Source organism: Impatiens glandulifera, chromosome 5, assembly GCF_907164915.1.
Source record: "Impatiens glandulifera chromosome 5, dImpGla2.1, whole genome shotgun sequence".
Lineage (NCBI taxonomy): Eukaryota > Viridiplantae > Streptophyta > Magnoliopsida > Ericales > Balsaminaceae > Impatiens > Impatiens glandulifera.
Window position 1 is genome coordinate 6,493,858 of NC_061866.1, and position 26,195 is coordinate 6,520,052.

Genomic DNA, 26,195 nt, shown 5'->3' on the forward strand with positions numbered 1-26,195 from the left:
CCATATATGAATGATCTCGGGAACTTGTCAATAACTAAAGTTTTATACATATCAATAGATAGGGTTTTTGAATGGAATTGTGGGAAAAAAATGTATCGCACCCATCGAAAAATAGGATTTTGAGTGGATCATATACAAATGAACTCGAAACTTGTCAACAAACAAGGATTGGGTACTTATAAACATATAAGGTTTTGGAGACTAAATTTGCTTATTTGCTTTTGTCGTATCGACCTTGGCTCTTTTGACATTTTAACAGAATCATTTTTCCATTTCTTTGTGAAAATGACCTTCGCAGCTAGTTAAAATATGTCATCGGCGGTTTCAAACTTTATGAACAGATGACTCATGTTTTTGGATAAAGTGACACATTTTTTTTTGTTCCCTCAGTTCCTATCCTTGCCTTTTTTAAATTGGAGTGAACATTGATCATTCAAAACGAATCATGATGTTTTCATATTCAGAACGTATTCAGGGATAGGCTTTGAACATCTCTTCCTATCCTTTATGATGATTTTTCTTTCATTTGGAATCAAATTTCTGTTTTCCCAATTTTCGAGATATCGATTATAAATTTGATCTCGTGTATAAATAATTATCCAAAATTATAACCCTCGAAGAAGATAATCAAAACTTTGATGGTTTGACAAGGGTGCAACTATTTTTGGTTGTTTGGCCTGGAACCACATTTCTTTAGAGAGGTTTATCAACTTTCTACTTTGGGCTTTCATTTGCCATTTTTCTATTTTTTTCTTTTGGTGACTTTGGGTATATTTGGTATAAACGGTACATTCTACTCTTACCGTAGCAATCAAGACTAGAGTTTGAGTGAACACGAATGGTAATTTTAATACCTTAATCTGTTTAACCTGTTTTTTAGTTTCCGGGGTGTATCTGGTAGAAGCAGTACAATATGATCTTGTCGTAGAAATCAAGACTAGAGTCTGAGTGAACACGAATGATGATTTCAATACCTCAACCTCTTTGAGCCGTTTTTCAGTTTTTGGGGAGTATCTAGTTGAAGCAGTACATTATGCTCTTGTCATAACAATCAAGACTAGAGTCTGAGTGAGCACGAATGGTGATTTCAATACCTCAACCAACACATAAAAATTTTTCTATTTGTTGTGAAATTTGCGAGGTTTATTATGTTTCTCTTTTTGGCATTTTTTATTTTTTTGATTTTTTTCTTCCCAAAGCATCGAGTTTCAAACCTCTATTTTCTTTAAAGAAAAATGAGGTGTCCTTTCTCAATTTGTGACTCTTGGCCTTGTTTTTTGGGGTTTATTATGGTTATTTTCTTTTTAAAAACCTTCTATGGAGGGTTACTCTTTAGATAATCGCTTAGAAACGAAAAAAAAAACTTATGACCAATATCCATTCAATCGGGATTATATTAAAATCCTTGGTTTTATTTATGAGAATATCACTCGATTGGAAGCAATGATTTTTTCTTTTCCACTACTTGCTTCTTTAAATCTATCACATCTATTTTAGGTTGGGATCAAAGTTTCTTTCTTTCTCAAAAGACTTTCCTTTTCATTTTGAGGAAGGGACTATGGGATTTTATTTATTTAAAACCGAGCCTACAAACATGCTAATTGCCTACGTATCTTCTCTCCTTTATTTTTTGCATGAAAAGAATCAGGTCTATCATAGTTCGGACTTGAGTCATTTGTCCATGGTGCAAGTTTTACTAAACTTGAGATTGAGTTATGCTGAAAAAAACTTCTTTCAAGGTCGAGCTTAAAATTATTCCGCGCATAGCTAGATATTATACAAAATATCTTTTAAAAACATCGAGATTGTTTGGTACACTAAACTCTTTGCCTTCTATAGTAGATAAGCAAACGACTCCTCCAAAGGGGATTTTATTGATTAGGAAGGGTCCTTCCTATTGGGACGATATTTTCCCCTAAGATCTAGGAGTTCCCGGGTTCGTTTAAGAACCAAATCACCTTTTTGAGGTTTCTAAGTTTCACCTTTCTATTAAAAGGTATTTGACATTCGTTTTTGGTAGGCTTCAGTTTTATATAAAGTGTTTAACCTATTGTCCTCCATTAACGTTAGTTGATCATATCGAGATTTGAGCTAGTCTTCTTGGATAACATGGCTGTAAAGAGTATTCTTAGATTTGGGATCTCAATTTCAATAGGTTTTACGACGTCCATGTCGTAAACTAGTGAGTAGAGAGTTTCGTCTATCGAAGTTCGAGCGCTTGTACGATATCCCCATATGGAATATTGCGGTTTCTCATGCCAGTCCTTATACATGTTGTTCCTCTTCTTGATGATCATAATCACATTTTTGTCCGTCGCTTCGACCGCACCTAGGGGTGTAAGAAAAACCGAAAAAACAAAAAAAACAAACTGCGTATAAAACCGACCGAAATAATTATAAACCGACTGAATCATGTTTTGATCGGTTTATAACTTCCTGTACCGACCATGGCCGATTCGGTTGACGGTTTAGATAATAAAAAACTGATGGAGAAACCGACCGACCATATATATACGTGTTTAGATATTTTTTAGTATATGTCTTTTTAGCTTAATGGTAAAGTTAAAGATCTTGTTTATTTTTGGTTAAAGGTTCCAATGATCCAATCTTGGCAGACACAACTTTATTATTTTATATATTTGATGTTATTTTTTTAACTCATTTTGATTCAATTAATATTTCAATATTTTTTTAAGTTAAATAATTGATTTGTTATTTAAATATTTATTCTAAGAATTTTTTAATAAATATTTATTCTTTTAGTTTATTATATTATAAATTTATTAATTTATTTATTTTCTACTTTAATATATTTAATATATATATATATTTATATATTTGTTATTTTTTCAACGATTAATCTGGTAAACCAACCAAACCGATTTTATAATCGACCAAACTGAACCGATATTTAACCATTAACCGACGGATGAAGATTTTTAAAAATCGATACCAACGGTTTGAATGATTTTTTGGTAAAAAAACCGACCGTACCGAACCGCTTACACCTCTAATTGCACCAATGGTTTGGGGTCTATATGACGATGACTTATGATGCTCTATCTTGAACTCGTCGAGCAACTGTAACACTTTTCCTTGGAAGTGTCGACCATTGTATGAAATCAGGGCGTAAGGGACTCCATATCTAACGATGATGCTAGTACGGATGAGCTTTGTCACTTGAAATGATTTCAAGACTTTGTAGTAGTCTTCTTCAACCCATTTGGTGAAGTAGTCTATGGCTACGATTATGAACTCGTGTCCATTTGAAACGTGGGGATAAATTTTCATGATGATATCAATGCCCCATGTAAAAAATAGCCAAAGTAATGTCATATTGTAGAGGAGCGAGGTCGGAGTATGCTTTAGATTAGCATAAATTTGGCATTAATGATAGTTCCTTACATAGCTCACACATTCTTGTTCGAGGTTTTACCAGTTATATTCTAAACGGAGTATTTTTTGGCTAAACCCCGAAAAATCCTTATCCTATAAAAGCTTGAGGTTCAAGAAATTTCAACATCGGTTTGCATGTCAAAAATATTTTTAAACTAAAATATTATTTTAAAAGATTTTAAACAAATCCTGGTAGCTTGAAATTAATCATAAAAATAATTAATTTGAGTTCAAGTTTAAATAATCTTTTAGATTTTGAAATAATCAAATTAAAATTTGATTTTCAAAAATCTGTTTTTAAATTAATTAAAAATAATTAATTTAAAAGATTATTTATTTACAGTTAATTTTTTTTAAATCAATAAAAATATATACGTGTACAAACGTATTTTTCACTAGAGTTTCATTTGGCTCGTAATTTTATAATACTCAGGAATGGGCTTTCATGATTCATCCTCCGTACCCGTTTAAAAACGGTTTCTACTTTTAAAAAATATTGACTTTTGAAAATTGATTGTAAAAATTTAATTTTAACCAATTATTCTTCCGGTCCTAGACATGCACATATTTTAGTGTAGTATAATGTTTTATTTAAAAACATATTTTATCCAATTTTAATTTGATTATTTCAAAATCTAAAAGATTATTTAAACTTAAACCCAAAATCTTTTAAAATAGTATTTTATTTTAAAATGATTCATGACACGCAAATTATTGTTGAAATTTTTCGAACCTCGAGCTTATTCGGGACAAGGGTTTTTTGCGGGTTATAATACCAAAATATGAACAATGGTTGTTCATTTATTTTGAAAATTTTGATTTTTTTTTTTTTTTGGAAAACAGCTTAGTGCCATTTTATTAAAAAAAAAAACTCAAAAGAGAGAAAAAAAATACAAAAGTTTAAGATCAGATCTAGACAATTTCTATATTTGACAATGAAACAATAATTGAATTACAGACAATAACAATAATCAATAACAATAACAATAACAATAATTGAAATTTTTGATTTTGATAAAACATGATTGGGATGGATCAAACATGATCCAAATAGGTGTCCAACATCATGAGAAGCGTGTTGGGAAGCTTGATGGGGTCATATTCTTAAGGATTAGCTCAAGAACAAAAAATGCGATTTTGGAATTTTTTTTTTCCAAATTCAAATTTGGGAGTTTCTATTTATATCGATTGATCGGTTTTAGCTTCAACAAAAAGATTGCAAATGATCTTATAATCGTTTTCCAATCACAAAATTCAACAATTAGATAATATACAAACTTATGAAAACTGAAATATAAAAATTTCAAATTCAAATTGGAAGATTGAATCAAGGGTGATTGGAAGTTTACAAAAGATTGGAAAATATTTCTTAGACCTTAAGCTTGAGCTTTTAGGATGTCTGAATCCGAGCTTTAAGGACTGGTGCAAAAATTCCAAAAATCCAAAAGATTGAGCTTCATTGGCGGATTTCTGTGATTTTTTTATTGAGGGTTTGAGAGTTGATCTATTGCCTTCGGATTCATCAAGGGAGGCTATTTATATCCTCTCAATGTCAGTTTAGGAAGCAAGTTGATTGAATTTAGTCAAAAGTCATCAATGGCATTTTAGTTGTTCTTAATCAAACTTGTCCGATAAGGCCATGATGAGGAATATGATCGTAGGCGAAATGATGACTATGGTAGGGTGATCATTTTAGCTTTCGAATCAGTCGATATTATGGACTATCGGCGAAGTTCCATCTTTGACAAATCAAAGATGGGATTCATCCTTATCATGTTTGTCGTCGCGAGGAAGTAGACAAACCATGTGTAAAATGGTGCCATTTTGGGCGTAATCTCGGACGCGGGACGCTTCGTTAGCGTTGCGTCCGCATTTTGTCCGTGTTTGGGCGTTCCCTCGCGTTTCAGCTAACGACGTTGGAATGCGCGTGAGCCGATCTTGTGTTTGTAGAGGTGCACTCCTTTCGTTGCAGCGCGCGACACGGGCTCCTGAGAGTGAGATGAGAATCCAGCGTTTATACAAAAGTCGTGGTTCTTGCAGCCATTATCTCTAATTTTGACTAAACCCGTTTAGAAATTTATTTAATTTTATTTTAAATTTTAAGGATTTTTTTTAAATTGATTTTTTTTTTCACACTTTAAAATTTATTTTTAAATCTTTTAAAATATAAATATTTAAAATAAGTGTCGTATTTATTTAATAAGTGTCGTATTTATTTTGTCCATTTAATTTATTTTTGTCTTTTTATATTTGGATTTAATAATTAATTTATTTGGGATAAAATGGATACAACGTTTATCTTAAATTATTTATTTTAATTTTTTTGATTTTCTAAATTAATTTAAGATAAAATAAGTATAATTTATCTCAAATTATTTTATTTATTTTCATTTATCATTATTTTTTATTAATTAAGATTTTAATTATTATAATTAATTCACTAAATTTTTTAGTATATAAATTTATAAAAATAACAAACTTTTGACCAATTATTAATAAACCCATTATTTTAGGACAAATTTCACATAACAAAATTAATATTTTGTTTATTTGTCCTTGTTGAAAAAGTCAACAACTCAATTTATAAATAAAAAATTGTACCAAAACTTTAAGCGATTCATAAATTAGTAAGAAAAATCTAAAATAAGTGCGGGAAAATATTTATTTTAGAATTTTTGTGAGAATATTTTACTCTTTCTTTCAGCTATTTTTGTTTTTATTTTTTTTTAATAATATAGAAAGCTAGCTATAGCAGTCCAAAAAAATTCATTATTTTCTTAAATTTATTTTTACAACAATAAATATGTTTTTTTTTTTAATATTTATGTCGTGAATTAGAATTATGTTTAAACAATTCTTACGACTTTTAATATATATGAACAATTTCTAAAAAAAAATTAAGATTTATTTTTGAGGAGTGATAGAGGGAGGGAATTTAGTGAGGGAATTTGGTGAGGGAATGACGTGGCATCACCTTCATTGGTTAGAAAATGTAAAAGTGAGAGGAAAGAGAGAAAAGAGAGAAATTATTTGATTTTTTCAGCGAATAAGATTATGCCACGTCATTCCCTCACCGAATTCCCTCACCAAATTCCCTCACCTAATCATTTCTCTTTATTTTTATAATTTTAAGTGACAAAACTAATGAAAATGAATGTAATATATATTAAGTAAATAAATTTAAAACATGAAAACTAATTTTGAAACATTTATAACCCGTATATTGTTTTAGCATGATTTACAAATTTGAAAAATAAAACAAATTAAAATGGTAAAAAAAGATTATCTAATTTTTTTAGTATGATCTACAAATTAAAAAATAAATATATAAAAATTCATCCACTTTTTAACTTCAAAAAGTTGCATCTATTTTAATAAATAAAAAATTATATTAATATAAGCATAATTATATATTTTTACTTTTCATTTTATCAATATTTAAAAAATTTATATAATAATGATAAAAATTGTTAGAAAATATCACTTTATAAAAAAATATTAATTAAATTGATTACTCTCAATACTTTTCAAAAATATTTCTTTTACTTTTCTAATTTAATTAATGTACTTCCTTAATTTGTGCTTTTATCTATTTTCATTAATTTGTCAACTTTAAATTATATATATATATATATATATATATAATCATCATTGTTTATACATTATTATTTATCAACACTTACAAGTATGTCGAAAATTGATGATCATTTTCCAAATGGTTTAAGAGTTTTATTAGTTGATAATAATATCCATGAGATGAAGATGCTCTCCAACAATCTCCAACAATGCAAATATGAAGGTATTATTTTTAATACAATAATTTCTCTTAATCAACATGTTTTATAAATCACACAATAAATGTTATATTTTAGACTCTTTCTTTTAAAATTATGATTTTAGTAGCACATATGTTGAACTTGTGACTAAACCCGCATATCTCTATCCAATAACTAAACATACTTGTTCTAGTTGACAATCATTGATCTTGGATAGACCCTTTCTTTTGAAATTTTTATTTTATAATTTTTAGAGAAATAATTAAGTAGAGAATTTGAGGAGGGAATAATAGAGTAATAACATGGAGTAATCTTATTGGTTGAAAAATAAAATAATTTTTCTCTTTTTTATTTGGACTAATATTTTTTTTTTCCAACGTAATAACATGTTATTCACTCACTCATTACCTCCCTAAAATTCCTCCAACTTTCACTCCTCTAGTTTTATTGATACTTACTAATACATGTATTTTGAATTAAATTTATGTTATTTTGTCATTTTTATTATTTATGATATAAATTTATTATATTTTTAATTAAATTTACAAAATATATAAATTAAAATAAAAAATAATAATAAAAAATAAATGTTTATAGCTTAAATTGTTAGTAATAGAGCAAAATTTAATAATATTACTATTGTTATTAATGTTATTTTTTATTTTGAATTTTAGTTACTGCAACCACAGAATCAACTAAAGCTCTCGAACTATTGAGGAAAAATAAAGATGATTATGACATTATGATTATTGAAGCCAAACTGCTAGATATGGATGCTTTTGAGTTCTTGAAGATTATAACCTTTGAAATTGACAAACCCGTTATAAGTGTGCTACTAAATTTTTATTTTACTTTTTCTCTTGAAATATGTTAGATTAGGTCTGATCTTTTATCTTTTGCATCCAGTGGTATCTAAAACTGACGAAAGAGAAATGGTGATGAAAAGTGTGAGAAATGGAGCTCAAGACTACCTTGTGAAGCCTATTCGTATGGAAGAGCTTAGAAACATTTGGCAACATGTTCTTAGAAAGAAATTGTTTGATCCTCCAAGATCGTTGACTCCCATGATAAGGGAAAGGGAAAACAAAACTGAAAAAGGACCGTGCGCTCCAAAGAAACCTAGGGTTACCTGGTCGAAACATTTACAAGACAAATTTTCTCATGTTATTGGTGTACTCGGTCCAGGTAATAAATTCTTAAATCACCTACACAATACAAATCAAATTAATTTCTAACCGCCAATTTTGGAAATGAATAGATGCAGTTCCGAAGAGAATAATGGAATTGTTGAGTGAACCACATTTGAGTCGCGATCAAATTGCTAGTCACTTACAGGTAATTAATTTTAAAAATCTTTAAAAGAAATCATATTTTTAACATATGGTTTGTTTTTTCATGATGAATAGAAGTACAGAAATGGATTGAAAAAAGGAAAAATGAATTCAGATCAAACAAATCAAAATAAGCATCTCCATTTACCTTTGGCTTCCAACAAAAGTCAATTTTTTATTCCAAGTCCTCCTCAAAACTCATTTATCCAACAAAATCAACAACATTTTGGAATGGTTCCAACCAATTACATGGCCATGCCTTCTCCCAGTTCTGCAAACTTTCATCAGCCAGTTATTTCTACATCTACTTCCGTTTCGACACCAAATCCTAGTACGTGGAATAGATTCAACACGACAAACATTCACTCCTTTCCGAACATGGATTCTGAATATGCAGTATTTCGTGGTCCGACCAATAATCATTTGATTGGACTTCAACCATATCCAACTTCTATGAATTCATTTGGTGATTCTAATCATGTTCCGTCTCAACCTCTTCTAACCAATTATCCAAATTCCCTTGTAAGGACGATTCCTATATCAAGCTCAGGTAGTTATTTATTTATTTATCCTTTATTATTGAAAATTGTACCAACAATCTAACTATAATTGCATTTCAAATTTTTAGGTCAAAATGAAGGAAATGTGACTAAATTCGACACCCCATACATGGAATTGGGAAAAACAGTTACAGAGAATCCATTCCATATGGGAAGTGGTATTCCTGATGAAAATGACAGGACCAAAAATGGTCATATGATGTACCAACAAGAAGAGATGGAAAGAAACATCAATGATAACTGCAATACTACATTTGAAGAGGATCTTATTCGTTTGATCAAAGAGGTAAGTATATATTTTTTTTCTTTTATACAAATGATTTAGATCGAAGAATATATAAAGTTGTGAATTTTATTTAAATTTTCAGTATAGTAACGACGACTCTTCAACTATGTGAGGAAGAAATTGTGATGCGATTGCTCGTGGACCTATAATGCAGATTTTCAAGTTTAAAGGATGATGAAAATGAAGGAATTTTTATGTATGAGTGTTATATTATTAAGTTTTGTTGTAATTTGGGTCTTTTAAAACTCTGAGAATAGTTTTTTTTTATGATAAACTGCTTTTTGGTAATTAAGAGTTGAGAATAATTAAGAGCTCTTTGATCTTGTTTGTTTTGGTTTTTAATTTCAAGTTTTTGTGAGTTTTCTTTTTGATTTATAAAAATTAATCTTTTTATCAAATCAATATCCTTCGAACTAAAAATAATTTATATCAATACTCTTATTTTATATTTATTAAATTTAATTTTAAATATAAAAGATATTTTAGTAATTTATTTTAAACAAATTTCAAAGAAATTACTTTTTTATCCAACAATAATTTTTGAATAAAATTTTTATAATATGTAATAAAACCCAATATCAAACAAGGTCTAAGTATAGTATTTTATTTTGAATATTATTCAAAAGTTTGTTGTTGTTTTTTCTTTTTAAGATCAAACACTAGTTAAGAATGTTAAATTATCCACTCACCTATTAGAAAACAAACACTTTAACAGCCGAGATACATTATATTGATATTTTTTAATTAGAATATCGGTATGGTTATAAACTAAAGCTTAAGAAAAATTAATATTTAGATTTATATCTACAATAACTGAAAATCAATTATATTAAATAGGTTGCTCTCAAACCTAAAACGACTATTCTGTATTGGTGTGATTGATTAGTTTAAATGAAATGTTATTCTATTTGAAGTGTTATAGCATATTCTAATATAAACCCAATTTAAAGCTTCTTCAAACTCTGGGATCCATTCCTCTAAAATTATAATACATAATTTTTGGTTGCCATCAGAATTGTCTTTTAAATTATAAAAATTAAGAGTGATTTTTGTATATATTTAAAAATAGAAAGGATACGAGAGAAAAATTGGTGGAGAAAATGAGAGAATGACGTGTAATCATATCATGAGTTTATGAAAATTGAAATATAAAAGTTTCAATTTCAAACTGAAAGTATGAATTAAATAATGATTGAAAGCTTACCAAGGATTGGATAACACTCCTTAGACCTTAGGATAGTTTTGGGATGCCTGGATCCAAGTTTTAACGCCTTATACAGAATTTTCGAAAAATCATAAGTTTTGAGCTTCAATGAAATATTTTCGAAATTCTTTGATTTAGGGTTTGAGATGTTATCTCTTGGCTTTGGATTTGTTCAGGAAAGTTATTTATAGCTTTCTAAAGTCGGTTGATCCATTCAAATGAATAGAATCAGCCAAAATCCAATTATGGTATTTTGATTGTTCTTCATCCTACTTGCTGGAATAGGGATGAATCGTCCATATTAATGTAGGAGAAAATTAGAAGTAATCATATTCAAATGCAACGAGTTGTATAGCGCCAATGGTTATGTTATATTTATTTAACATTTAAAAAAAATCATATTATGCGCAAGATTAAACAAATTCTAGGTTTATGATCCCTATGTATATTATACATACGTACATATTGTCACGGGCTTGGTCTTTCTATCAACGATCTGTGTGGCACTAGTTACGATATTCGCAAGAACGGTTAATTAGTCAGCCTTACACAAAACAACACTCGATATTTATTAGAAATGACACAAGAATTCTAGAGAGAGAATAAACTCTTACAAAGAATAATATTATATAACTTGAATATTTGGATATTTACAAAGTAATATCGTTGAGGTATTTATAGGACCCATTATGACTAACACATTAATAATGCACTAATTTAGAGCATCCCTTCTAATTACCGATTAGTGTGTCACTAATTTGGGGTATTCCTTTTAACTATCAGTTAGTGACGCACTAATCTAGAATATGCCTTTTTAATGTCAATAAATGATGCACTAATCTAGGTCATGCCTTGTAACTACCAATTAATGACATTAATCTAGCACATGCCTTCCAACTAGAATATTCTTTGGGTTGGGCCTACTTTGACGATTGGGCCTCCCTTTGGGCTAGGAATATTAGGGCACCGTGACATTCTCCCACAATCATTCTAGCAACATCCTTGTCGCGTCCTCCTTGTAGGTTTGGTTGATGTCTCCACATGCGATAGAAGTTTGGATGATGTCTTCAATCCGTTTTTTCTCTAAGAAAGGGTCTTCGTATTTCTTCACAAGCCCTTGTGAACTTTGGAAAATCGTCTTCCTTGATGGAGGAGAAGTTTTACTATCACTCGGTTTCCTCCGAACTCCAAGTGTCTTCTTTTCTTGTCCTCCCATTTCTTCATTCTTTTGGGGGCCTTGGCTATTTCGCACTTCTCTTTCTTGAAAATCAACTCATTTGGTTGCCTCTTCAATTCCTCTAATTTGGGAGGTTTCATGCGATAAAGAACCCCCGTTGATGGTTTAGTACATTTGACTAACTCTTCTATGTGATCTACATCTCTCTTATGGTGGTGTTTCTTTGATAATCCAGCGGGCATTGCATCATGACCTTTCTTTAGGACAATTGTAACTTTTGGAGGTATCTTATCTTTGGACGCATTTTTCTCATCTTCTTTCATAGTGACAAAAGATGATGGGTGGGTCTTCTTCGCACCTTTTGAGAGTTGCATGGCAGATAAGTGCCTAGTTTCTCTCTTGCCCTTTCTTGTTAAAGGTATTGTGCAAGTATTGTCTTGCTCTAGAATGTACATCGTATTGGCAGAAGGAGTAGAAAGACATTTGCCTTGTCTAGGAACTCTATGCCGAGAACCATTTTGTAGTCGTCCATGTCTATAATGGAGAAATCCAGAAGGCTAGTCCACTCCCCCAAGTTGATCTTTACATTACGAGCAACTCCATAAGTTACACTTGGTGCCGAGTTGACTGCTTGAAGCCACCATTGCTCCTTAGTGTACCTGATCCCCAGTATTCCCACCTCTTTTACCTCTAGAAAGTTGTTATTGGTTCCCGTATCCAACAAAGTTTTAACCATGTGGTTTCTTACTTTTGTTTCCACAAATAGTCGTCATTTCTTCACGGACTTTGGCTCGTCAAACTTTGCTGTAACGGCACTAAGTAGGTTTAATAACCCCAATCGAGCTTCATCGTGAAGGCGTTCTTGCTCCTCCATCATTGCTGATAGTTTATTCTTCATAGGGCTCTTGCTTTGTGCGACCCTTCACAAAAGAAACACTTTATCCGGGGTCTCTCTCCACGTTTCTCATCCCGATCTTTCTTTACCATTGGGTTTGGTAAACTTAACTTGGTCTTCATTGTTGTAGATATGGTCTCCACCATTTTCCCCTTTGTCATTCCTCTTATAGGTCGACTTTGGTTTCTCTTGTCTTCACATTTGGACAAGAGATTTAACCATGGCAATAGCGGTGTTTAGATCTGGGACACTATGTCGTTCCAACTCCAACTTAAATAAAAGTAATTTTTTTATAATTTGAGAATATATATGTAATCACCGGACCTGAGGACAGGTGCATCACTCTACTACCTCTTCTTTACGAGATTTTATTTATTATTATTTTTTTTTGTCATATATATATAAATAATTTATATATATATATATATATATATATATATAAATAAATAATTTGTGTGGACATCAATATACAAATTTGTCAATCTATTAAACATAACTAAATAAAAAAATATTTTATTTATGAGTCATGTTAGATAGGTTTAGATTTATCTTCTATTAGTCATTTAATTTCTTAATATATCAGATTAATTTGATTTAACATATATGGTTGAATAATTATTTAAATATTTGATCTATATACTTCTCCACTAATTTATATTAAACATTTTAAAATTAATTTTATAATTAACAATTAAGTATAAAATATGAATATATATTTGTCTGAAATCAAACTAAAGATAAAGAGAAAGGGTAGAGATGATGTAAAGGCAGGTAGAGGTAGTCACGGGTCGGGTGTACATAAATTGCTCACTCAATTGTCTCGTCAAATGAATTATTTGAAATTAATAATTACTCTTCAATTCCTTGTTTGAATATACCACTTTGGAGATAGAAGTAACTCAATTCAAAATTACAATTTTAACATTGATTAATGATATTAAATGAGTGTCTAAAAAAATTGTAATTTGATATTTAAATGTTAGTTACAATTAAAAGATAATAATTTGATATTTAAACGTTAATTACAAAAAAATAAAATTGATATTCTATAAACCAGCATTCTTTATTCCTTATGAAACACGAGGCTAACTCGTTGTCTCTTTCAATTTATTCAAAAATATATCTATGCAATATAATATAAAACATAGTCATTTAAACATTAATAAAGTGATCATAAAAAAACAAATACATTTATATTCAATTTATTTAAAACTAAACCATTCTATTATATAAAAATAAAAGATTATTTTTTAAAGTAGTTCAAACGATCATAATATCCCGCTGATAAATTAATACTCAAATATATGAAAAATTAAGATTGTATTTATATATTATTAGTATTTTATCATTTATTTATAATTTTATATAAATAATTAAGAATTTTAAAATATTAATTTTAAAAATAGTTAATGCTATGTTGATACTTTAAAATATTTTTTACATCTATTATTATTTAATTATCAATAATATTATTAAATCAAATATAAAATAAAAAAAAGATTATTTAATATATATAATTTTAAAAAATTAAAAATAAACATATTTGACATAACACTTTTTTTTTGTTTCATTATAATTTTATTTTCTTGCCTATTTTTTTAGCTTGTCACTTGTCAGATAATCTTTTAGAAAAGATTTGTATCTTTTTAGTTTTTTAAAAAGGCAAAGAAAAAAATTGTAATATGTATTAATTTTGCGTTTTATTTATTTATTTTTAAATCATTTTGTTTTTTTATTAATTAAATAACTGAGATTGTTGAGAAGAGATAAGAATGAGAAGGATTGTTTTTTAATTTAAAAAATGAACATTAAATTCATAAATTTGTTTTTATTTTTCATTTTAAATTGGGTCAAGATAAAAAAGAAATAATAATTTTTTTTAGTGGGGACATTGAAGAATCAATCCCAGCCAAACAAGGCACAACCGTTGTAACTTTTGTTGGTTAACATGGCCCCATCTTCTTCCACTTACAGATTATTTATTTATGGAGTCTCATCAAACTTTATATTTTATATTATAAAAATATAAAGTGAATATATATATATATATTGTTTTACGGTAGTAGCGTAGTTTAGATTTGAATTAAAATTATAACGGTATTATTTGAAAATAATAATTAGGAGTAATTTTGAGAAAATATAGAATATTTTTAGTATATTTAATGATTAAAAAAATTAAAAAAATTAATATTTTTTTTAATGAATTAAATAATGTAATAAAAGAAATAAATAATAAATAATATTTTTTAAATTTAAGTTATTTAAATAATTTAAAAAATTGAATAATGCCCTAAAATAAAATTGATTGGGTCAATAATCAAAATCAATCCTTTTTGTTAACAAAAAAATTCTTTGAATCTCACAATCTCCAAACCCTAATTGTCAATTGAAATTTTTAAATAATTAAATGATTATTGAAATAAGTAAATATCAATCCTTAGTGCAAATACAAATGTTACTGACTCATGTAGTTTCTTTATGATTAGTTTGAAGTAGAATCTGAATATTTTAGTAACAATTTTATTTGCACTATTCACCTATTGATAAAGGAAAGAAATAGTAAATAATATTTTTAAAATTTAGGTTATTTAAATAATTTATAAAATTGAACCCTGCCTCAAAATAAAATTGATTGGATCAATAATCAAAATTAATCATATTTTTTTTTTAAAAAACTCTCTTATTGAGATTTGAATAAGATTTTAAACTCTCGCCACCTTCAATCCTTAGTTGTCAATTAAAAATTTCAAGTAATTAAATAATTATTGAAATAAATGAAACGCAAAATTAATACATATCATAAATTTTCTCTGAAAAGCAAAAAGAAATAGGAATCTTTTCTAAAAATTCTCTCACAAACAAAATAGACAAAGGAAGAAAAAAAAAATATTATTATACTTAATTGAAATATCACTTAATGAAACAGTAAAAAGTAAAAGTGTCAAATCAAATACATTTATATTTAATTTTTTAAATTATATTTATCAAATAATTAATTTTATTTTTCAAATTTGGTTTAATAATATATATTTTTAATAATATTATTAATAATTAAAATAACAATATAAGTAAAAATTATTTTAAAGTATGTATTAACTATTTTTAAAATTAATATTTTAAAATTTTAATCATTTATATAAAAATATAAATAAATAATAAAATACTAATAATATATAAATACAATCTTAATTTTTCATATATTAATTTACAAACAGAACGTTACTACCGACAGTTTGAATTAATTTAAAAAATATTTTTTTATTTTTTATTATTTTTATATAATAGAATGATTTAGTTTATAGTTTTAAATAAATTTATACAAATGTATTTGTTTTTTTATGAATTATTTTATTATTGTGCTTACAGACTATGTTTTATATTATATATATATATATATATATATATTAAATAAAATTCATTGAACTATCTTAGTAGAGTTTTTGTAATAAATAAATTATTAATTTATCAACTAATCTTTTTTTTTATTTAAAATAAATTTTACATTTTTTTTTCATTTCAACTTCTTGTTTTTTCAGCATAAACAAATAGATATTTTTTTAGAAAAGAAATATATTAAAAAATAAAAACTAATTTTATTTTTTTAATTAGCACACTGCAATCCTAATCCTATTGTGATTAACATTTAAATATCAAATTATTATATATTAAAATTATAATTTAAATTGAGTTAATTGGTATATTAAATAAACAAGGCCTTAAAGATTTTATTATTAATTTGCAATAATTGATTTGACAAAACAATTGTGTAGGTCTTCTTTTTCATATCTCTACCTTATTTCTCTTTATATCTAGTTTGATTCCACACGAATATATATTAAAATTTATACTTAATTTTGTTAGTGGAGAGGTAATATGATCAAATATTTAAATAATTAATAATCGAATATATGATATTAAGAAATTAAATGAATAACCGAAGATAAATCTAAACATATCATACCTGACTTATATTTTATTTGTATAAAGTAGATAGTTATGTTTATTAGATTGACAAATTTGTATATTAATGTCCACGTAAAGCAGAGGTGAGGTGGTAGAGTGGCACACTTGCCTCAGGTTTAGTGATTACATATATATTCTCAAATTATAAAAAAAATAAAAAATTGATTTAAACTAATTTAATTCGCACAAAATACTCTTTAAATTTTTTTTTATAAAATTTTAAATTCTAATCATTTAAATCATCATAAAATAAACTAAAGTAACTATAAATTTTCAAAATCAATAATAAATAAAGAACCTTTTTTATTTTTTTTAAAAAAATTATGCGATCAAACAAGTTCTTGATCTTCATATGTTTTTTCAATTAAATCTATCAAGAAAACATGGTGAACTACCCTTCTAATGTATTTTATTTATTTTAAATTATTAGAAAAGGAGTTATTTTTTCCACCCCACACTGGAAGAAAAAAAAAAAACAAAAACATTTGATCTTTTTAATTAATTTATCTTTTTATTCCATTCCTTTTAATTATTTATTTATTTTATTTAATTATTAAGTTTTTTATCATTAAATATAATTAATTTATAATATATATTTTTTTATTTAATATTCTTTAGAATCTTTTAATATTAAGTATTTTGGTCATGTTTTAAAAAAAATAGTACAGGTAATAATAAAAAAAAATGCACCAAAGTAAATATAAATACAAATTCTAATAAATATTTCCTCCAAATTCTACACAGTTGTTAGGTCATGTACCCGTTATTTCGTACCACAAATTAACACGTGTTATATAACTAGTTGCCCATCCTTTAGCTTCGTCAGATTAATGATTACACCACCACATTGGAAATGGTGGTGGTGTATGGTATTGAGGGTGTAAAAAAACTTGAACGAAGTGTTGGCCCACATGGGCGATAACTATTTCCCGGCGCTCTTGGTCTGGAACGGGAGGAACCTTAATGTCAAGTGAATAAAACAACTCATATTATTCTCACCAAATGTATGCAGTACAAGATTGTACCTTGATGCAACGACAATTCCTAAAATCATAAAATTCATCCAATGGTTCTCTAGTGCCGGTTGCCCGAAATAATCTAATAAAAATAATAGATTATCTGACATTTTCTGATCTGGATAAAGATAATATTGACGCTTATTTTGTCGAATCTTCTCCATAAGATCGTACTTGAAACCAATCTTCTTCACCATACCCGATTAGTGCGGTTATCGCCCTAAATCCACAGTAACCGTCAAGTTCAACGTCAACGGTATGAGAAATATAACGTTGCATAACCATAGGCAATTTCTCAATGTAGGTATCACAGATGGGTGGAACGGGAGAGTGATCATGGATCGATAGAGTATTGCGAACCCCCAACCCCTCTCATGTCCTCTCCTTCGAGGCGTTGCATTCGTTTGAGTGGGCCTAGATCCTGAAGTTGATATTTCTGCAAAAGAAGGTATGCGACGTCTACTTTGCTCATCTTTTCATGTAGGTCGACCTCTATGTTCCGTATTGTACGAAGGGGCTCAAACTGTACTTTGAGATGGATCCGCCATATTAAAAAACGGATCTATCATTTGCTCTCGCATTTGTGGATCCATCCCATCTAACATCTCAACAACCTTAGATATCATGTTGACTCGTGCTCCGTCGTCATGCTACTCATGAACGTTCATAGACAACCTCCTCCAATAAGCGTTGATACTCTATCGGAATTGGAATGGAAAGGAACCGATAATGTGCAAGATCATGCTTGCAAGAAAATCCATATATTATTTTAATTGAACAGTTGCATGTGACGGCTAGTTGGTGACATGCTTCCTCAGTGCATTTCAGCTCATCATAAATAAACTCCATTGCTTGTAAGGTGTCGAATTTCATTACAGTCAATGAAGTTTATTTATGCTGAGCTAAAATGCGTCGAGGAAGCATGTCACCAACTAGCCGGCACATGCAACTGTTCAATTAAAATAATATACGGATTGTCTTGCAAGCATGATTTTGCACAATATCGGTTCCTTTCCATTCCAATTCTGATACATTAGAGAATCAACACTCATTGGAGGAGGTTGTATATGAACGTTCATGAGTACCATGACGACGGAGCACGAGCCAACATGGCATTTAAGGTTGTTGAGATATTAGATGGGATGGATCCACAAATGCGAGAGCAAATGATAGATCGGTTTTTAATATGACGATTTTATCTCAAAGTACAGTTTGAGCCCCTTCGTACAATACGGAACATAGAGGTCAACCTACATGAAAAATGAGCAAAGTAGACATCACATACCTTCTTTTGTAGATATATCCACTTCAGGATCTAGGGCCACTCAAACGAATGCAACGTATCAAAGGAGAGGACATGGGAGGGGTTGGGGGTTCGCAATACTCTATCGATTCATGATCACTCTCCCGTTCCACCCATCCGTGATACCAACATTGAGAAATTACCTACGGTTATGTAGCGTTATATTTCTCATACTATTGACGTTGAACTTGACGGTCAGTGTGGATTTAGGGCGATAGCCGCACTAATCGGGTATGGTGAAGAAGGTTGGTTTTAAGTACGATACGATCTTATGGAGGAGATTCGACAAAATAAGCGTCAATATGATCATCTTTTTCCAGATCGGAAAATGGCAGATAATCTATTATTTTTATTAGAATATTTCGAGCAACCGACAACAGAGAGGAATTGAATAGACTATGATTTTAGGAATTGTCATTTTGTACTGCATACATTTGGTGAGAATAAAAGGAGTTGTTTTACTCACTTACCATTAAATAGTTATTGCCCATGTTGGCCAAAACTTTGTGCAAGTTTTTTTACACCCTCGTTACCTTGTACCACCCTTTCCAATGTGGTGGTGTAATCATTCATCTGACGAAGCTAAAGGATAGGCAACTAGTTATATAACGCGTGTTAATTTGTGGTCAAAATATTAACGGTAGTGCAAAATTTAGAGAAGGAAATATTGATTAAAATTTGTAATTTTATTTATTTGGTATATCTTTTTTTTTATTATTATTAAAAAATATTTAAAAGAATATTAAATAAATAAAATAGAAAAAAATATATTAAAAATCAATTAATTATATTTAATGATAAAGAAAATTTAATAATAAAATAAAATAAAATAATTAATTAATTAATTAAAAGGAATGGAATAAAAAAAGTAAATTAAGATATTTTATCTTTTATGTGCATGTGGGAAAAGCACCGCAACTCCCTTTCATTAAACCAAATATTATGTCTATGATCCCTTCAAAATGAAATATAAGATAACCATTCCTCTGATATTATAATAAATATTATATTATATAAAAAAACATGAAACTAATTATTATTATTATTTATTTCAATAATTAATTTATATAAATATTATATATATAATAGACAAAATTTCATAAAATCGAATTTCAGTATCGAATTTCAGTTCGGGTAGGGAGATTTACCGTGAATGGACCCAAAAGTCAAGTCTGAGAAGAAGAATGGCAGATCTAACTTCTAAGATTATCCAAAATGCCTACTTCACCTTACCACTGCAAGGAGAGAACCCATTTGCCTAAATATATGTAATATAAACAAATTGAATGGATTCATAAATATGTAATATATATAAGCAAATGAATTCAGCCATTGATGCAGTACATCTGAAGAATATCTAAATATCTATTTGATTTGTAATTCGATAAACAATAAACGAAGATGAGAAATTACAGACCTTGTCCAACCGCTGCAACAATGGCGACTGTGGAGCTCAAAACTAGAAAGATAATTGATGAAGAAGAAGAGGTTTGACATAATTTTATGAATTTCTCGAAAAAATAAACTATATATATAGAGTAACTGGGAAACAAAATATTTGTAACGGAAAACGAAATTCTAGCGAATAAGTTGAAAAGAGATTAAATTGCTGACTAAATATAATATTTATTTTTCTTTTTATCTCTTTTTAATAATTATATTTTCTCATGAAATATTTAATATATATTTTTAATTATTATTATTAAAAAATACTTAATAATTTATTTCTTTAAATTTTTATTATTATTAATTTTTTTTTTAAATTATTGTAATATAAACGCATTTCAATTATTTTTCTCCCTCAATCTTTTTTTTATTTATTAAAAAATAAAATTTATTTTTAATATTAAACATAACTAAATTAAAATAAATAATAGTTAATTGTGTTATATTAAAAACTTGCACGAGTACCAATAAAATAAATTATTTTTAAAAAATTAAACAATATAATATAATTAATAAATTATTTCTCTTTTAATAATTTTTTTAATTTAATTAATTATTTCTCTTATCTATTAATTTAATTAAATATATAGTAAGTTAATAAAAAATAATATATTAATATAAAAATAAAATTATTAATTATTTTATCTAAAAAATAGTTTCTCTTCTAACCATGTATTTTCTCTCTTTAAAAGTCTTTTTCTTTTTAATCTCTAAAATTTTTTAGAAATTCAATCAACTATTTAAACTAAATCAACTAAAAAACTAAATCAACAAGTACACCAGGTTGATTATTCTCTTTTAATAGTTTTTTTTATCTATTAGTAATTGATAATTTGAGTTGTATTTATCTTGAATTTGAATATTAGATGTTATGATACACTTTTGGATAATATTTTTTTTTTGGTAAATTTATTTCATTGATAATTTTTAATTAGATTGTACAATTTATTAATATAACACAGTTAACTATTATTTATTTTAATTTATTCATTTTTAATATTGAAAATAAATTTTATTTTTTTTTAATAAATAAAAGAGAATAAATTATTAGGAAAAAGAAATAATTAAAATTAGTTTATAATGGTATGTACAATAATTTTATAAAAAAATATTTATAATAACAAAAATTTAAAGAGAGAAATTATTAAGTATTTTTTAATAATAATAATTGAATATATATATATATATATATTAAATTGGATATTGTTTAAGAGAGAGAAAATGTAAATATTGAGAGAGAAAATGTAATTATTGATAAGAGAGATAAAAAAGAAAAATAAAGGTTATAATTAGTCAATAATTAAATCACCGTTTTACTTCATTGCTACTCTTTTGCTACAAATATTTGGCTCCCTTTAAAATTACTTTTTTTATATATATATATATATATAATGAGCTTTAGATCTTGGCAATAGGAGCTTTCACTAAAAATTGGGGATGCAGTTATTTTGTGGGAAAAAAAAAAATATATATATATATATATATATATATATATATATATGGTTATTTGGAGTGTAATACCCAAATTTTTACTGCATCCGTACATCGTACATCGATTTTGCTTGATTTTACTTGTCAAAATTAGGTGAACGGCTAGATTCACCCGATTTAATTTGATATTATTTGTTTTAAGTTTAGTTTAGATATTATTCAATACACAAAAATCACAAAAAGATTACTCTGTTATCCAAAATAAATAAAGCATAAATACACACACAAAAAAAAAAGATTACTCGGTCACCAATATTCCTTGTAGAGATGCAATAGATCACCCAATATCATTTGATTTACTTGAAAATACATGGTAAAATGCAGAAGTTTACCCATCACTAGATTTTACTTGCAAATTTTGAGTGAACTTTTACATATCACCCGATTTTACTTGACAAAACATTAATTTTGAGAAATAGAATCATATAAAATAGAGTGAACCCAATTTTGACATTAATACAAATACATTAACCACCAGAATTAATTAGATTTAATTTGTCAAAATCGGATGAACTACAGGAATTCACCATATTAAACTTGATCATGCTTGACAAAATATGTTGAATTCAACCTATTTTAATTGATATTATTTGTCAAAATTGGGTTAACTAACCCAATTTTACTTGATTTTATTTGTCAAAATCAGGTAAAATGAAGAATTCACTCCGTTCACCTGATTTTACTTGTAAAAAATGTCTATAGGTAGTTTACTCTGTCCCCCAATTTTTTTTTACAACATCAGTTCACTCAATTTTACTTGGTATTTCTTGTCAAAATTGGGTGAACTACAATAATTCATCCGATTTTACTTGATATTATTTGTTAAGATCGGGTGAACGATAGAACTTTACCCGATTTTACTTGTTAAATCAGATGAATTATAGTAGTCACTCGATATTATTTGTCAAAATCAGACAGAAATATTAACAAAGTCTTTAACATGTCATGCATATGATAATAGTAGTTAGTCCACAACATCCCTAACAAAAACAAAAAAAAGTCGACATCATTCACCGAAATAAGTTAATGACAAAGTAAATTGTGTAGTTATTTACACTTTGTGAAAATCCCACATCGCTTGAATAACTTGAATAAAGGACATTTCTAAGCTACTTAACACATTGTTTCTTAAAAACTTTGCAAAAATCTCACATCGCTTAGATAATGGACATTTCTAAGCTATTTCTTACACAAGTTGTCCATAATTGTTCTGAATAATGTTTAGTATCTAGGAAAAAATAGTCCCTTATTGGAAAAAAAACAAATTAAAGAAAATAGTTAAGTCAATTTTTTTTTCAAATATGGTTAGAATTTTAGCTCAAATAACATACAATCCAAAATTAGCTAGGATAAAATGTCATTAAATATATTTAATGCATAATATATTATCTGAATAATGTTTAGTATCTAGGAAAAAAAATAGTTTCCTAGGAAAAAACGATAAATAACATTAAATAATTGTGACATTTATTTTAAAATTTTAAAATATATAAAATAATTGTGACATTTATTTTTTAATTAATTAATTTAATTTATTTTTGGATTTAATAAATAATTTATTTGGAATAATATGTATCCAACATTTATTTTAAATTATTTTTTTTTGTCGTTATTCTTAACTAATTTAAGATTAAATTATTATAATAATTAATCCACTTAATTGTTTTTACTAGACTATGACTATATAAATTTATAAAAACAACCAATTTTGACAAATTATTAATAAACCCATTATTTTAGATAAATCTAGTTTTGAAAATTTTAACGTAACAAAATCAACTATAGTTATGGTAGAAAAGGTCAACAACTCAATTTATAAAACTAAATTTGTACCCAAACTTTAAGCGATTCATAAATTAGCACGGAAAATCTAAAATATTTATTTTAGAATTTTTGTGAGATTTTTTATTCTTTCTTTCAGTTATTTTTGTTTCTATTTTTTATAATAATATATATAGAAAGCTAGCTATTACAGTCCAAAAAAATCAGTATTCTTTTAAGTTTATTTTTACAACCATAAATATAATTTTTTTGAAATTTATGCACCATGATTTAGAATTATGTTTAAACAACTCTTATAATTTTTTAATATATATAAACAATTTCAAAAACAAATTAAGATTTATTTTTTAAAGTTTTAAGCGACAAAACTAATAAAAATGAATGTAATATAATAGGTAAATAAATTTAAAAAATGAAAACTAATTTTGAAAATTTCATAACCTGTACATTATTTTAGCATGATCTACAAATTTGAAAAAATAACAAATTAAAATGGTAAAAAAAATATATCTATTTTTTTAGCATGATCTAAAACTTAAAAAAAGAGAAATTTTCATCAACTTTTTAACTTAAAAAATTTGAGTCTCTTTTAATAAAAAAATATTAATATAAGCATAATTATATATTTTTACTTTTCATTTTATCAATGTTTAAAAAGTTTATGTAATAATGATAAAAAAATTGCTACAAAATATCACTTTATAAAAAAAAATTAATTAAATTGATTACTCTCATTATTTTTCAAAAAATAATTCTTTAACTTTTCTAATATAATTAATATACTTCCTTAATTTGTGTTTTTATCTATTTATTATTATATATATATATATATATATGAGGGGTGATAGGGAGAGGGAATTTAAGGGAGAGAATGAGAGAGAATGAGAGATAAAATGACTTGGCATCACCTCATTCGTTGAAAAAAGGGAAAAGTGGAAAGAAAGAGAGAAGATAGAGAAATTATTTGATTTTTTCAACCAATCATATTGTGACAAATAATTCTCTCTCTTATTCTCTCACTCAAATTTCCTTTCCCAATCATTTCTCGTATATATTATATATCATTATTTATCCACTTAAAAGTATGTCGAAAATTGATGATCATTTTCCGAATGGTTTAGGAATTTTATTAGTTGATGACAATATCCATATCATATGGAGATGCTCTCCAACGATCTTCAAAAATACAAATATAAATGTATTATTTTTAATACAATAATTTCTCTTAATTAACATATTTTATATATCACACAATAATTGTTATATTTTAGAACCATTCTTTTAAAATTATGATTTTAACATCAAGCTGCACATATATTGAACTTGTGATTAAACCCGCAATCCGCGGCCGATAACCAAACATAATTGTCAAATCCTAGTTGACAATCATTGATCTTGGATAGACCCAAACCATTTTATCAAAATTTTATTTTATTGTTTTTAGGGAAATAATTAGGTAGAGAATTTGAGTAGGAAATAATTAGGTAGAGAATTTGAGTAGGGAATAATAGAGAAAGACATGTCGCAATTTTATTGGTTGAAAAAATAAAAAAATAAATTCTTTTTTCTTTTAACTCATTTTTTTTCCTTTTCCGACCAATGAGATAATGACATGTTATTCACTCTCTTACCTCTCCAAAATTCCTCCAACTATCCATCCTCTTGTTTTTATTGTTATTGACTAATAAATTTATTTTGAATTAAATTTCTGTTATTGTGTAATTTTTATTATTTATTATATAAAATTATTATATTTTTAATTAAACTTACAAAATATATAAAATAAAATAAAAAATAATAACATATAAATATTTATAGCTTAAATTATTAGTAATAGAGCAAAATTTAATACTATTACTATTGTTATTAATGCTATTTTTTATTTTGAGTTGTAGTTATGCAACAACCAAATCAACTAAATCTTGAAACTATTGAGAGAAAATAAAGATGATTAACACATTTTGATTATTGAAGCCAAACTTCTATATATGGATGTTTTGAGTTCTTGAAGATTATAATCTTTGAAATTGACAAACCCTTTTTCTAAGTGTGCTACTAAATTTGTATTCTACTTTTTTTCATGAAATATGCTAGATTAAGTCAAAATTGATCTTTTATCTTTTGCATGCAGTTGTATCTAAAAGTTACGAAAAAGAAATGGTGATGAAAAGTGTGAGAAATGGAGCTCAAGAATACCTTGTAAAGATTATTCGCATGAATGAGCTTAAAAACGACAACATGTTCTTAGAAAGAAATGGTTTGATCCTCTGAGATTGTTGTCTCCCATGATAAAGGAAAGGGAAAACAAAACTGAAAATGGACCGTGCGCTCCAAAGAAACCTAAGGTTATATGGTCAAAATCTTTACAAGACAAATTTGTCGAAGTTGTTAGTATACTCAGTCGTAATAAATTCTTCAATCATCTACACAATACAAATCAAATTAATTACTAACCGCCAATTTTGGAAATGAATAGATGCGGTTTCGAAGAAAATAATGGAATTGTTGGAATCAAATTGCTAGTTACTTACATGTAATTAATTTTAAAAAATCTTTAAAACAAAACATA

General features: G+C 27.0%; 1 protein-coding gene across 1 annotated transcript; it reads left to right on the forward strand.

The window, feature by feature from the left end:
* The first annotated feature begins 7,083 nt into the window (after positions 1-7,083).
* Positions 7,084-25,897, forward strand: LOC124938934 (two-component response regulator ARR12-like). Its single transcript, XM_047479455.1, has 9 exons — positions 7,084-7,195; positions 7,847-7,999; positions 8,079-8,357; positions 8,431-8,507; positions 8,579-9,053; positions 9,132-9,349; positions 18,902-18,970; positions 19,065-19,152; positions 25,758-25,897. Exons 1-9 carry the CDS (start codon positions 7,084-7,086, stop codon positions 25,895-25,897), a joined length of 1,611 nt encoding a protein of 536 aa, XP_047335411.1.
* The last annotated feature ends 298 nt before the right edge of the window (positions 25,898-26,195 follow it).